At 45.5% G+C, this 15,911-nt stretch overlaps 1 protein-coding gene across 1 annotated transcript in view; it reads right to left on the reverse strand.

Moving 5' to 3' along the window:
• Positions 1 to 303: 303 nt before the first annotated feature.
• LOC138566408 (parapinopsin-like) overlaps positions 304 to 15,911 on the reverse strand; it is a 219,484-nt gene continuing 203,876 nt past the window's right edge. Inside the window, exon 4 of the mRNA XM_069643638.1 lies at positions 304 to 533. Coding sequence (XP_069499739.1) covers positions 402 to 533 — 132 coding nt within the window. The 3' untranslated portion in view covers positions 304 to 401. The remainder of the gene's footprint in view (positions 534 to 15,911) is intronic.

Here is a 15,911-nt window from a genome sequence, read left to right on the forward strand (position 1 = left end):
GACTGGAGATTTTTCTTTCCCATCCCTTAAAACCAAGTAATCTGGCAATGTGGTTATTTCGTTACTGCCACCTTTTTACTGAATCGCCATAGTCATAATGAGGCACTCTGTTTTCTTTTATATTCATGTAACTTTAAGACTGGCGTGCCATAGGAATTACTGATAACTAATTTCATGGCATTGTATATTATTCCCAAACTTTTCATCTTCTGATTTGATGGGTACAATTCCGTCACCCAAGAATTTTCATCCTAAACTAATTCTGATGTTGAAGTACAACAATGAACTATACAAAAACATACGTCCAGCAGTATTTTTTTTAATGGATCCTTCTTCCACTTCTTGAAGAAGATAATTAAATTTAACAATTACACACACTCATATATTATATAAAATATATTTTAAATGGGAACAACTTTTCCATGTCTTGAAGGAGAGCTGGTAGTAGATGTTACTGTAACTGATGATGTTCTCATTTCCGAAGTCAAGTTGTTCTTTCCACATAGTAGTAATGGGATAATGCAGTCTCGAAACTACACCAGAAGAAAACAAAACAAACAAAAAGATCAAGCAGTTTTACTTTAGTTTGACATTGTAATAAACTAAGTGATTTCCAGGCAGTATATATTCTTGACATTTTTACTACAAAGACAAAGCAGGACAATTGTGCATTTCTTGAGCAAGTCCATTCCTATAAAACCTTTCAGCACACAGATTCCATTAGACTGCTCTCATCAAAGCAGAAATCTCATTGTGCAGTTTACAATCTCCGGTATAGACCTGGTTCCAAACATTCTTCTTTGACTACCAGCGAAAGCTCATTCCCTTTCTTTTTCAGTCTCACAGTTCCATGTGCTAATAGCCTTTTAGACATCAGCATGGGTTATGATCGCTTGGGAAGTGTCCCTTCCTCAATTTATAGCCCTTATCTTCCACCCTGGCGTTAACATGGGGATGGCCATTATCGCATGATGATGAACCTCCCTTGTCCTATAACGCAAAATTACATTGTTCAGTGACGCCTGCTTAGTTTTTCTTAAAATAGCAATTACTGTTCCCTTCTTTGAGCGTTAGAAGTGTGTACTAAAGGATAAAATTCTTGAACTACCAACAAGGCCAAGGTTAAATATGCACTATGGACCCATTTTTAACTATTACAACTTTGAACTAATAATTATAATTGTTCTTTTATAACACGCTTAATACCCGAGATTGTTTTCTAAGCGTGGGATCCGGATTCAAACCTGTGGCGCGCTGCGTTGTCTTGCTTCCAAGATTTTGCATTGCCCCTGATCTATCCCCCTTCACTTTGTTTTGTATATCCTAGATTGAAAATTAACAGAACTTTCGGTCTGGATCCCAGAGTCAAAATCTAAGGAAAGATTTATTTTTATTTTTGTGAGATAACTTGCGTGACCAGCCCCCCATCCTTTTGCTGCGGAAGGTATACATTCTGCCTTAGTTTGGAATACAATGTATTTTTTTAGTAAAATAGGTCTCATACGTTTGGTGACCTCTGGTGAAGGCTAGATGGCCTCATTCTTAATGAAAGTATGTTCCCTAGGTGGCCTCATTGTTAATCAAAGGATGCTCCCTCCTCACTGGCTTTTAATCTGTAAGGTTTCTGTGAGCGCTACAGTGCATGGCGCTTGATTTTCTTTCCTTCCATAAAGCCTTTTGACTCCCCTTGCTAGTATTGGATTGCATCATATTTTAACCTCTTCATAAGCTTGTCATGTTATAACGATTTGACTCTCATTGATCATTTAAACAAAATCTATTTTGGCACTTTCGGAAATTGTTTCAACCACTGGATCCTGATGGGAATTTTAAGGCATGGGGTAAATAATCTGTATTTACCCCTTGCAGTACTTTCTATGCACTCATGAGATACCTATCTCATGCTATACCAACTCCTAATTAGGTGGTCTTTTAGAAATGTAATTTAAAATACCACATATTTTTACCATTGCGACCATATTCATGATGCCATTAGTGCCTTGCTGACAGGACGTTTACTACTAGTAGACCATCCGCAATGAAGTGTGACCATTTCTACGATTGCTTGGGTCTGCTAGCTAATGGGGTTGTCTAGTTCAGAAGTGCAGCAACTCCTCTTTCTTACTGGTGCAGTGCTTTTGGATTACATAGCTGTTTTTAGTCTGAAACGTAATGGAGCACAGAATTTAGTAGTGGGGGTTTCACCATTTCTCCATTCTCCTCTGTACTCCTTCCTGGATTTTCTGCAGAGATGCCGCTTATGCTACAGTTATTCAGCCATTCCAGTGGGGGATGAGCTCTAAGTGTGCACTAAAGTGCTTCAGGTGCCACTGATTTGCATCAAAGTGACTGCATTTGAAGTTGCCAGCTTACTAAAACTGCAAAATTCGTGAACTGCGCATGATTATAACTCCAAGAACAACCATCGTAGGAGATTTTAAATTTGCTAACTTCTTCCAGTAGCTATGTCATTGTGGTGAGATGCTCCTGGTTGACAGCAATAACCCCACCTCATCAGACCCAGTTTTCCACTTAACTCATTTGAGGGGCTACTCATCCTTCGAATATCTGCTATTGAATTTCCAAGAGCACCATGTAACATGTTCATGCTTAATTGCTAATGTACCTTACTGGCCTTACAAAGGGGCACATATAGCTCTCCATATCCTCCCACGCTATTTGTCATGAGATGTTCAGGTGCAGTTCAATGATGATCTAGATAGCCCCTTAGAGCCAGGCGATATGCCATTATCCAGCAAGTAGCGACTATTTATTGACAATGAGTCGTACATAGCGTGCTGCAAATCGAAATTCTATAAGATTTTAACACATTATATATGGTCCATTATGCCTAAAATGTCTTCTAGCTGTGCCCTTATGCTTCTTTATGCTCATTCTCAAACACAGAGTTAATGTCACAATGGTATTTGTATGGCACCAGTTAGTCTGAGGGCATACAAAGTAGACAATCTCCCAGCATTTGCACTGGGCCCTTTTCTTAATGTATCATAGCAGAGGAGTCTGGAGTGTAATGCTTCTTGGCGTACTGGTGCCCTCGGAAAGTACTATCAATACATTTTACAGTAATTCTTTGTTTAAGAGATAGCATGGACTGAGGTTGCAAGAGAGTCCTCCTTGCGACCTCAATTTATGAAAAGGTGTTGGTCTCGCCACATAGAGCAACAGGGAAATGTCTACACTATCAGAAGAGTGGGTGCGGATGCACACAAGAACAATCATTTGTAGCACTGAACCTAGAGGAGTCTGCCCCATTGGTGGTGGTCTGTTCGCTAAGAAGCCACACTATGAACATTGCTTTAATGGGGCGTTCAAGCTGCCTTTGCTAGTTAGGTCCGCTCAGCGGCCTCTGCGAGGGGCGTCATTCATCAACCACATACATTATCCACAGAGGCATTTAAGGTGCAAAGTACGTTCAAAACTACGGGTAGACTTGTAGGACATACTGTATGTCTCTGGGCGATGAAGCACAGGCAGAAGCCACTACATAAAAAGCCCCTAAAATTCAGGATTAAGGTGTATTGATGTTGTGGTACAATTTTTGTGAAACTCTCACTGCTCCCGCATATGACATGACAAATGATCCTGCATTATTGGTCTTCTGGTGTGCTGTAAAGGTAATATGGAGACCGTCAGCAGTACTCAGCAGTTGCAGACATCTGTCAGCAAGTACTGCTGCTGATGAGTGGCAACCAAGTGACCTGTAGAATCGAGGCATGGCAGTGCACAGAGAGTGGGGGTGCAAAGCTGGACATATATTTGATGCCAGACACGAGACGGATGATGGCAATGCTGTGGCTGCATGCAGCAGGTCACTGTTATGCAGATAAAATATATGTGTTCATTCCCATTAACATGAGTATGTAAACTTTAGTAGGGTTTAGTTGGCACAATGCTGAATGTCTCCTTGGGGACCACGTGTCTCCGGGCACCATGATATCTACAACTTGCTTTCACCAAATACTCTCCCTCCAGATCCTTACGCTCCTCCGGCTCCAACTCTCTGCATGTCAACCGATTCTCTAAACAGCGAGCTGGTGGCCCATCTTTTTCCTCGGTTGGCTCCCTCCTCTGGAACAGAACCCCCTTCCTCTCTGTCTTGAGCTGGATCACCTAAAATTCTGGCAGCTCCTAAAGACTTTCCTCTTCACCTCCTCCTGCCCCCTCTCCCTCCTGTGCTAAACCCCACAGTCGCTGAGATTCGGGGCTGAGGCCCTTATGTGTACTTCTGGGTCCTGGCCTTTCGCCCAAACGACTTCAGCCTTCTGCCCTCTCCCAGCACTTGCCTTTGGGCACACACTGGCTGTGTTGTCTCACAGGTCTGCACTTATTTTATTGGCAGCTGATCACTCTTTACCAAGTGATCTCTGCCAGGCACAACTGTTGCTCGCAACTGACTCCCTGGCACTTCCCTCTGTGGAAATCCTAGCACTTACCCCCTTCCCTTTCCTGTCTCTGCACTTATACTCTACGAATGCACACAAGGCCTAGTAGCACCGCCTCTTTCGTCTTCATCAGTTTCATTCTATTTGCCTTTTTGTTTCCATGTCCCCTCCCTGTGTGACCTGTGGGCGCTTTGAAACACAACTTCATGAAAGAACAGCGTTCTTTCATGAACATCCCACTAGGGCCCCAGCCCCAAATCTCTGCCTTTCAAATGCACAATAAATAAATCAATAAAACACTGACTGGTGGTGCAAAACTTCCTTTTTAAGACTTCTAACATCCAAGACTTCAGAGAATCATTGCCATCTGTGTCTGACTCGAGATTGTTAAGAGCAATGCTAGAGTTTAAGATTCATTCTTAACCTTCCAGCCATCACCTCTTTTGTTTCACAAATGTAACTTCCCCACTAACACAAAACGGTCACTTATACACAAAAACGTAGAGGTAGTCCGTTAACTGAGTGCCCTACGCATCATTTGCATGTGTGCTACATAATAAGGTTGTGTGTATATATATTTATATATATATGTCTGTCCTTATTTGAATCTCCCTGAATTTGTTTTCATTGTGCCTCCTTGAATACTTACTATTTCTAGATGCGTTGTCACTATGAAATGTGCACCTTGCACAAAAAGCGCTTTGGTGGGAGCCCAAGATCTATGAGGCTAAAATTGCTTTTTGTCGCACAATCTGATGATGTGGGGGATTGATTGAAATAGGTTTAGAAAGGGCAGCTTAATCACTGCTCTGTAATGTACATGAGGTATCTGCTAGGCCTGTGGCAGCTATCTGTGGGGCGATGTGAATGTGTAGTGTAAAATAGTAGTACATTTTAGAAGAGAGTCAGTTTACTAGACCGACCATGCTGCAATTCTTCTCCTCTTATAAGACACATCATTGCCACATTAGGGCCAAGCTAAATGGCCATTGATTGAACAGCGTTCTTTCATGAACATCCCACTAGGCACTCTAGAGACGATCTTCGTGTCACTGTGGATGACACGGCCTATCCAGAATCATTCAATCATTCCACCAAGGAGGTAGCTGATGCTTGTGTGTCCCTAACGACTAGCCAGGCTACAGACAAACTATCAGCGCGGTGATACACACTTGAGCTCACCTGCAATAAACCCTCGATCAGATCCTTGGATAAGCAGTGGCAGAAAAACAGCAGCTTGGAGGTTCTCACATCCCTCAAATCCCTGCAAGGCCATCAGAGGCACGTCATCTCCAGGGCTAAGGTTCCTTATGACACCTCCACCATCGAGGCAGTCTCTAAAAGGAGCCAAGCCTTATTCAAAGCAGTCAAGCATTGTTGAAAACCCAAACCTGATCTCGAGGTGCCGGCTTCACAACTAAAATGTGACAGAATCAATATGTTATCCATAAACAAAATGAACAAAATTGGAACTCTCAGCGGCACCTCCAAGTTGGACAAAGATCAGCTTTCCACCCTCTCCTGCACAACTTTATGCACCTGTCCTGCAAAGCTCTCTCAGATATACTTGCCTCCTTCAAACTCACTAATTATTCGGATGATGTTGTTCTGGACTCCCTCATCAAACAGTTCAGCAGCCCGGCACATAATGCGCTCCTCAGCATCGTGAACGCATCCCTCAAAGAGGATTCATTCCCAGATGCACTACAGACAGATATCATGTGACCTCTTTTAAAGAAGCCCACTCTTGAGGCTGGGACCTAGCTAACTACAGACCCTTCACAAGCCTCATGTTTATTAGGAAGCTCATAGAAAAAGCTGTCATGTCTCATCTACTGGCTAACTCCTGACTACCAGTCTGTTTCCGCACCACATGCAGTACCGAGACTTCCACCATCCAAGTGGTGGATGGAGTGTTGCAATTTATGGACACGGGTGACTCATGCTTCCTAGTTCTCTAAGATCTCTCAGCTGCATTCGACATCATCAACTATCAGACGTTCATCATCCTCCTTGCTGACAGGATCGGTTTCTCTTATACCATCCTAAAAGGGTTTGCTCCTACCTGTCTGTCACACACAAAGCCATACCGATGGGTCAGTTCAGATCCAAACAACTCCCAGTTACATGTAGGTTACATCCTCTCTCCTATAATATTTAACCTCTGTTTCGAACTTCTGGGAATTCTCCCAAAAGACCCCAACATATCCAGTCCTCAATTTGTCAACAAAACCCAGCTGGGCATTCCTACCTCCATGAATACCTGGTGGCTATCCAAACCTGGATGTTGAATGCTTACCTTAAGCTTAACCCGACCAAGACTGAATTCGTCCTCATCTGGCTCCCTACCAAGCTACATCATGTCCTAATGTGGCTTGACAATATGCATCTGGAAGGAATCACCCTGCAGCTGCCGGACTCGAGCAAATCCTTAGGCTTCATTGTTGGCAGCAGCCTCTCCTTTCAAACGCACATTGATAAGGGAAGCGGCCTCTTCACCTGGCTCCCAACCACACATCTGGCTACCCCGAATGCTGTCCTGCATGTCGCAGCCCACCTAGTTACCGGGCATTGCAAATTCAACCACATCTCTCCCTCCCTGCGTGAGCTTCACTGGCTCCGCTTTACTGCCTGGATATTTTTTTAAACTGTTGACATCATCCACAAAGCCATGTTGAATGGGACACCCACTTAACTGGCATCTAAACTCAACATCTCTAGTGGCAGAGCGATTACCATCTTCAAACATTGGTAATCGCTCTGCCACTCTCAAGCTTATGGCATTAATCGATAAAATCTAATAAAACGTTGAGGCTAGTAGAGGCAACATAATTCTAGCATGCACATCTTGTGCTCTGCTTGAGGGTTGATCGTTGGATCACACACACACACACACACACACACACACACACACACACACACACACACACACACACACACTCTCTCTCTCTCTCTCAAAGATGACACCAAGGTTCTTGGCCTTGCAAGTAGGGGTAGGAGGTGGGCCAAGGGAGGTCAGCCAGAGAGTGAGGGGTAAGGATGGTGCAGGTGTACCAATCAGGAGGATCTCGGTCTTGTTGCCATTTAGACAAAGGTCATTGGCGGCACACCAATTTTGAATGCCGATTAGGAGACGAGGTGGCTGAAGGAAGCCTGAAAATGAGTTGGGTGTCATCAGCATAGCACTGGAAATTAGAGCAGAACAAGGAAATACAGTAGGCGACAGTTGCCAGGTATTGGTTGAACAGCCAGGGCGAGAGGTTAGATCCCTGGGGAACACCACAGGTAGAAAGGGAGATAGAAGATAGGAAAGACCCAAGTTGAACTTGGGAGGGTTGATCAGAGAGGAAAGAGGTCAGCCAGGCCAGAGCCTGATCGGTGATGCCCAGGTTGTCACAGAGATGGTTGAGCAGGGTGGTATGGTTGACTGTGTCGAAAGCAGAGGAGAGATCAAGTAGCATAAGGACAGAGGGAGTGTTAGAGTCAAGGTTGGAGAGATGATCTTCACATATGTTCAGGAGAGCAGTTTCCTTGCTTCTGGCCGCTCTGAAGCCAGATTGGTGATCGTGGAGAGAACCAACGGAGTCAGAATGAAGGCTAAGTTGAGAGATGGCCAGTTTTTCCAGGAGTTTACCCAAAAGGGAGTAATCGAAATTGGGCGGACAAGAAGGATCAACTGTAGGTTTCTTAAGGAGAGGATGAACAAGGGAGTGCTTCAGAGGGGAGGGGAAAGATCTAGTGGCAAAGGAGAGGCTGCAGAAATTGGCAAGGGCTGGAGCAAAGGCATCAATGTGGTCCTTAATGGTTTTAGAGGAACAGGGATGGGCCTGTTTTGATGAGGCTTTCATAGATCGGACTTGTCTTGCAACGTCATCAGTGGAGAAAAGAGGAAAGGAGGAGAAATAGGTAGGTGGGTAGCTGAAGGAGGGTCAGTAGGCAGAGACGGAGGGGGGGAAGGAGAGGGGATGGAGGAGAGGGTGGACAAGATGTCCTGGGTTTTAGAGATAAAGTGAGAGGCAAGAGCCTTGCAAAGGGCCGGGGAGGCAAGAGGTGGGGTGGGGACTGCAGCAGGATTGGCCAGCTCCTTACAGATTTTAAAGAGTTTGGCCGAATTGTTAGATGCCACAGAGACACAGGCTTGAATGTGGACTCGCTTCTTGGTGCGGACAGAGAGTCGGTATTGCCTTAGGAGCAGGCGGCAGGCCAGTTTGTCAGAGGATGAACAAGAAGCCCTTCATTTTCTCTCAGCCCCCCTACACTTACGTTTAAGTGCAGCAAGGTCAGAGTCATACCAAGAATTGCACTTGGCTTTGGACTTCAAGCGGATCCTCATGACAGGGGCAAGAGCATCAAGAGTAGCAGAAATAGAGGAGTAAATCAGGGCCAGAGCTGTGTCAAGGTGTGAGTCGGCCTGGGTGGAGGGGGGGAGAAGGTGGCGGCGAAAGCCTCGACTGACACACGCTTCATGGGCCGGATGTCCGAGAAGGTGGGTGGCAGTCTTGGGGGACGCTTGGCTTGAGGGGAGGAGATAGAGAGTTGAGAGGAGAGGAGGCAGTGATCACTCCAGGAGAGAGGAGTGGTGAGGGGAATAGAGAGAGGGAGGCCAGAGGAGATCAAAACAACAAGTGTGTGACCAGTAGAGTGAGTCGGGCCAGAGGTGAGGATAGAGAGGGACAGTGAATCGCATAGACCACCAAAGAGCGCAGATGAGGAACAGGGAGAATCAAGATGGATGTTGAGGTCACCAAGGAGGAGGCATTGAGTGGTTGAGACCAGGAGGGAGGAGGAGAGGTCAGCACACTCTGAGAGGAAAAAGGTGATTTGACCAGGAGGACGGTAGATAGAAGCCACGGTAACAGAGTGACTAGGAGAAAGCGAGAGCTTGCAGACAATGCATTCGAAAGAGGAGTAAGTCTGAGTAGGGACGATAGAGGCAGGAATCCACTTAGGGAAGATCAGGGCTACACCACCTCTGGTCCGGGTGGATCTGGGGGCGGAGAGGATCTTGTAGCCATCAGGAAGGAGAGTGCCAAAGCACGTGAAAGAGCTGGCCCTTAACCATGTCTCGGTAAGACCGAGGACATCAAGGTCAAGTTCTTCAAGGAGGTGGCAGATGTCAGGGGAGTGTTTGACAGCAGAGCCAGAGTTGAGAGTGGCAAGATGGAGAAGGTTGCCAGCCTTGAAGACCTTCCGGGGAGGGCTACACATCAAGGGTACGCCCTGCAGAGGTGTGGAGAGAAGTTGAGGTAGGACAGAGGAAGAAGGAAAAGAGGGCAGGAAAGCCAAAGGAGGAGAGTAGGGGACAGCTGGAGAGGAGAGAAAGTTAATGAGGTGAGGGAACCACCTATCAAAGAGAAGGGGATTGGCCTGAGGGCCTTGCACCATGATAGTGCCATTTAGGTAGACATTAATGATGACTCTGGAGGAGTCAAAGGAATCCATGAGGACATCCCAGCGGGTGCCACCATTAATGGGAGAGGAGGAGACAGGACAGAGCACAGAGATCATATGAGGGGTCCAGAGATCTGGTGAAGGCACGACAAAAAGGATTTCAGTGAGGGTTTGTCTGGCAGAGGTGCTGGAATAGGTGTCCGCAATGGGGAGACCTAGGTTGGAGGTCATGATATCCTTTCTTCTTGCCAGACCTAGATACAGCCAAGGGCCCCATAGTGATAGGGGGGGACTTTAACACATGGGCTGACCCCCACAAGGACAGGCAAACGACCAAAACAATAACCCATTGTACCCGGGAGCACACAGGAACAGATTCCAAACGTGCTTAAATGAGTCCGATCTGGTGGACGTCTGGAGGGCACTCAACCCAGAAAAGAAAGGATATACTTTTAGATCTCCAGTCCATTGGACCTTCACCAGAATCGATTGCCTATTGGTCACCAGAGAAACCTCACTCACATTTAGAAATAGCGACGTACGCCCGATAGGATGCTCAAACCACGACATAGTCATGGCGACACTGGAAATGGAAGGGCTCAGCCGGTGGGAGACCAAATGGCGGTGCAACTAATTCCTCCTGAAGGACAAGCTTTACTCGCAGGAACTAAACAAAACAATACAGGAATACTTCCAAATAAACAATACGGGGGAGATTGGGATCACCACAGTCTGGGAAGCAGGAAAGACAGTCTGGAGGGGGCACTTGATGAGACAAGGGGCATTACGCAAGAGAGAAGAGGAACAACTGGGGAAATACATCTTGCAACTAGAGGGGAGATTTCATGACCTGGGATCATACAAAAAAGATCACCTGGAGACGCTCAAGCATAAGAGGAAAGAGCTGAGAGCATTAGGGGTGGGTGATGTGCAGTGAAAGCAGATGCTCCTGAAACATAAATTCTACGAGAAAGGGGACAAGGCAGATGAAATGTTAGCCAACAGGCTAAGAGCCCAAAGGGCAGAATGATGGGTTGACAAGATCAGAGCAGAGGAAGGGGGCTGGGTGCACTGCCTGGTAGGAATAGCCAACCACTTTGCCGACTACTATGCAAAGCTATACACGTTGGAAGGCAATAGAGCTGATGCAGATATGGGGGAATATAAAAAAAACTGGCCTGACCCATCTTACACATTCAGAACAAGCTCTCCTAGATGAATCCCCAATAACACCTGAAGAAGTAGAGGTGACAATCAAACGCCTCCCCCAGGCAAAGACGGATACACTATGGGGTTTTACAAACACTTCAGAAAGACCCTGTCCCTACATCCTGCAAAGCTAATTAATCACATACAGGCCTCGGGCCAAGCCCCACCTTCCTTCTCAATAGCGCACATTGCGGTGCTCCCCAAGGCAGACAGAGATCCCACATCATGCAAATCCTATCGCCCAATATCGCTGTTGAACACAGACGTTAAGGTGTACGCAAGAGTCCTAGCCACGAGCATGGAAGACTTAATGCCCTGCCTGATACACCCAGACCAGATGGGCTTCATTAAAGGGAGGCAAGGGTCAGACGCAATGAGAAAAACCTTAGACATCATGGAATACTCTAGAAAATTGGCCTGGGATCATGCGCTCCTTAGTGTCGACTCGTAAAAAACCTTTGACGGAGTGGAATGGGCATTCCTCTGGGCCACCCTAAGGGAATGGGATTCGGGGAGCACTTCCTTATGGGAATGCAAGCAATATACAAGAACCCCAGAGGCAGAGTAGTGGTGAACAACAGTCTCTCACAGGAATTCCCTCTATCCAGGGGTACCAGGCAGGGCTGCCCCCTATCTCTGCTTCTCTATGCCCTTTCAATTAAACTGCTTGGCAATATATTAAGGAGCAAACCAGCCATAAAGGGCATTGCAGTGGGCGACACAGAGCACAAACTAGCCATGTTCGCTGATGATATCATGCTCTTCCTGGCTGATCCTAACACATCAATACCAGCATTACTGCATATGCTGAAAGAATTTGGAAAGTGGGTAGGGCTGAAGGTGAACGAGGAAAAATCTTCCCTTTTTACATACGAAGCCACAGTTAGCCTGGGAGTTGGACACACCACCGCATTCGGGATACCCAGCACACAGCAAAGTCTAAAATATTTGGGGATCAAAATTACCAAAGACTTTGAAGACCTTTATAAAGCAAATATGCCTCCATTACTGCTCGACCTGGCGAAAGGCCTTGATAGATGGAGCAAGCTCACAATATCATGGCTGGGCCGGCTTAATGCCATAAAGATGGTAATAATGCCCAAACTCCTGTACCAATACCACATGCTGCCCATCACTGTCCCATCATCACACTTCGCCAAATTGAAAACTATGTTCATGAAGTTCCTGTGGCAAGGCAAGAAACAACGCATCACATACGACACCCTGATCCAGCCAAAGGAGAAGGGAGGAACTGGGCTGCCGGACCCCTACACATACTACCAAGCGGCCCAATTCCGAGCCATTATCCCACATCTGAGAGGAGACCAACAGAAGCAATGGGTGGCCATCGAAAATCATCTATTCAGACCCGTAACACTGGACAAATCGCTCTTGGGCCCCCAAAAAGCATACCCGAATAGTGTAATAAGTCACTTTGCAATGGGTCCGCTCCTAACCACATGGTGGAAGAAGGAGGAAATGGAAGGCCTTACGACATGGCCTTCCCCCACGATCTGTATCTGTGCCCCCCTCCCCCCAATCAGAGACAGAATCCAAGATTCCAGCCGCTATCGAGGATGGTATGAAGCAGACCTCGAGAGAGTCAGACAATTTGTAAAGCGAGAGGGATGTATACCAATCCAAGACTTAGACACAACCCCACAGCTGGGCCCTCTCCAGACATTCATGTACCTGCAATTGAAAGGTGTGCTCACGGTGCCAACATGTAAATCATGTCTTCAAAGAAATGTCACTAATTTCGAAAAGAATACTCAGTGAAAGCCTCTCAAGTAAAGGCCTTACCTCGCGCTTGTGTGGAGCCCTTATTGTGAAACAAAAAAGCTACCTCGAAAACCTCAGAAAAAAATGGGAGAAAGACCTGGGCCCATTAATGTCAGAATAACTGTGGTCAAAGATGTGTGGAACAGCCCAAAAAAACTCCATTTCGGCGCAGTACAAGCTACGTGTTCTGAAACTATTGCACAGATGGCAATACGACCCCATGAGACTTTACAAATGTTCGGTCAGACTAGCCTGCTGTGCTGGAGGGGGTGCCGATCGCCAGCGGACTACTGGCACATGTGATGGTCATGCCCCGTGTCCCAAACGTTTTGGAAGGAAGTGCTGAGATGGATAAGGAACATAGAAGGGATACCAAGGGACATAGACCCAAGACTAGTGTTGTTCGGACATGTAGACCAAGAAGAGAGATGGGTTAAAGTCCCCCACATGACCCACTTCGTCCTACTTGCGGCGAAGGTCTGCATTACAATCAGCTGGAAATTCCAGACTCTCCCATCCGAAAAAACTTGCGCAAGAAAAGCCAGAGAACTTTTCGACATGGAAAACACCACAGGAGCCATCCACGGACTATCCCCGAGCAGGGAAATGGGGTGGGCTCTGTTTCTTGAGATCTACAAATGACTGGAACCTGCTGGTGGAATAAAAAGCCATGTCGCCCTAAATGCCTTTGATTAGATGAATACTGCCTAAAACCCTTTGTGGAAGGGAGGGGATAGGGGAGTTTAATTTGTGTTAACAAGTTGAACGACAAAATATGCCTGTTCATTTTCTTTTGCGAACTAAATGGTCGCTGATGTGCTGTTGTTTGATATAATGCACATGTAAACGATTAATAAAATTAATTTTGGGACAGAAAATATTATTAGTATTCAGATGTAATAATTTTTTTCAAATAGCATGCTTTCAAATGTCTTACATCAATCTACTTTACCCTTTCCAAAGCTAAAGTGAAAAACTCAAAATCGTCTAATTCTTCTGGCAGTAGGAAATAATACAGCCATTCCTCAATTTTTTCAGAGGAAATATATTGAACAACACCATGGAGGTATTTCCTCCAGTTTTTTTCAAAACGTCTAATTTTTAATAGCTGCAAACATCTGTTACCACTAGTTCTTTCCGCTCCTGCCATACTCAGGATGTATTCCACGGTCTTGAATATGATGCAGAATGCTTTGGAGATAATCCAGAGTCGAATGTGCACCCAAAGGAGCTCCTAAACTCGGAAGATATGATCGAATTTTCTGGTCCTAGTGATCAATCTATCTGCTATGCATTGTTTTCAAACAAATACACCCTCAAATGAATGGGGGAGGGCGGGCATGCACTCTGCTGCGCAAACAACTTTACAAAGGTTCCTGTTTACTTATCTTATAAATACACACAATTAGACATCCTAACTGCGAGGATTACCAATCCAGACTCCCAGTCCCCTTATGAGACAACATCAAAAATGTGCACTAAACAAGTTATTGGTTTATCCACTGTGCATAGTCCACCAATTGAGCTTCAAGCACTAATAGTCAGTGTTCAGATTCCGCCTAAATTATTGCACGCAATATATATTTTGAATCTTTCTTTTTCCAGAGCTTTTTATCTACAAGCAGTGATTAGCTTTTCCTTCCAACACGTCTTTCGACCTCTTTCAACACAGGTCTAAATTGATGGACTATGCGCAGTGGATAAACCAATACCTTGTTTAGTGCATATTGTACAGCTTTGATGACACAACAGCTGAGGTTAGAACACCTGCAAGGAGTGTGTTCGACCATCTGCGACAGGACTAAGGATTATACGCCCACCTTGAAGTCAGAAAGGGTTAAGAAGGGTTTGATTCTGGATAGGAGTGAGAATAGACCCTAAACTTTTTTTTCCAGCATGTTATTTGATTTCAATCGATGGTTTACCCCAGAAACATGGCACCTACGGGTAGTTTGGTTGGGTTGCTGGGGAGAGCAAAGTAAGTGTTTGATGAGGTTTCAATCCAGGTAGGTTTTTTTCATGCAGAATTAAAGGAGGGCAAGAAAGTATTTTAGCTGTACCGTATTTTCTAGGTAGTTGACTTTCAGGCAAAGCTGAGTGTCACCTCCAAATGTATGTATCGAGATGTCAGGGAAAGCAAGACAAGCTCCTACAGGTGCAGTGTACAGGTTAAAGAAGATTACTGATGACAGGATGGAGCCTTGGATGTGAGTGGAACACGCAATGATCTGAATGTTTCGCGCTAACGTCTGTCTAATATTTAAGAGGCAAACCAGTCGAGCACAGAGTTTGCGAACCCCATTCATGTAGCCACAAAAGTGAATGTTGTGTGGTCTATGGTATCTGATGATGCTGCTGATGGCCAAGTAGGGCAAGGAAACACGAATCCCCTTTGAAATACAAAAACTTTAATTGACCACACATATGGTGGCCATTTCAGTACTGCACCTGTGTTGAGTACCGATTTCTAGTCCTGCAGTAAGCGATAACTGTCCATTTATACGTACAGTTCGAGGGCCACAGTTTTTAAATTCTTTTTGCATTAAAAAGTTAAGTTTGTTGATGGATAAGTAGTTTGTTGGGTCATCTAGGAACCAATTTGTTTATTTTTAAGAAGCGAGCAGGTTAAGCCTGTTTTGAGGGATGCCGATAACATTCTTTGTGAGATCAAATTGTTGATGATTTGGAGGAGGGGCAGGGGCACTGGGCTTCGGAGTGACTTGATGATTGCAGTGGGTTAAACTCGTCCTTAGACGATGTAGGCTTGAAGAATGATAGGATGTTAGAGAATTTAGTAGTGTAGATTAGCTTGAAGGTTGACCATTCGTGAACTGTCATGGAGTGGAGTTAGATGCGGTTTTCCTTTCAAAGTGTCAATAGATTGTGTTGTTTGATCACTAAAGCCATTACATGTTTGCATTCATGGTGGGGTTGGATGTTCCAGGAGGGGATTACATTTACAGGGGTCACTTGGGCAGGAGAGGGCAGGCTCCTAGATGGGGAAGGAGGACCACTATTGATCAAGTACAGGGAGCATAGGAGCTTGTAGGAAAGGTAGGATGCCTGGGCTGATCTGCTTGGTGAATCGATTGTGTGTTGTTCTTCCTGCAGCCGTTCCAGGGTTCC

Source organism: Ambystoma mexicanum, chromosome 2p, assembly GCF_040938575.1.
Source record: "Ambystoma mexicanum isolate Mex_15411 chromosome 2p, UKY_AmexF1_1, whole genome shotgun sequence".
Taxonomy (NCBI): domain Eukaryota; kingdom Metazoa; phylum Chordata; class Amphibia; order Caudata; family Ambystomatidae; genus Ambystoma; species Ambystoma mexicanum.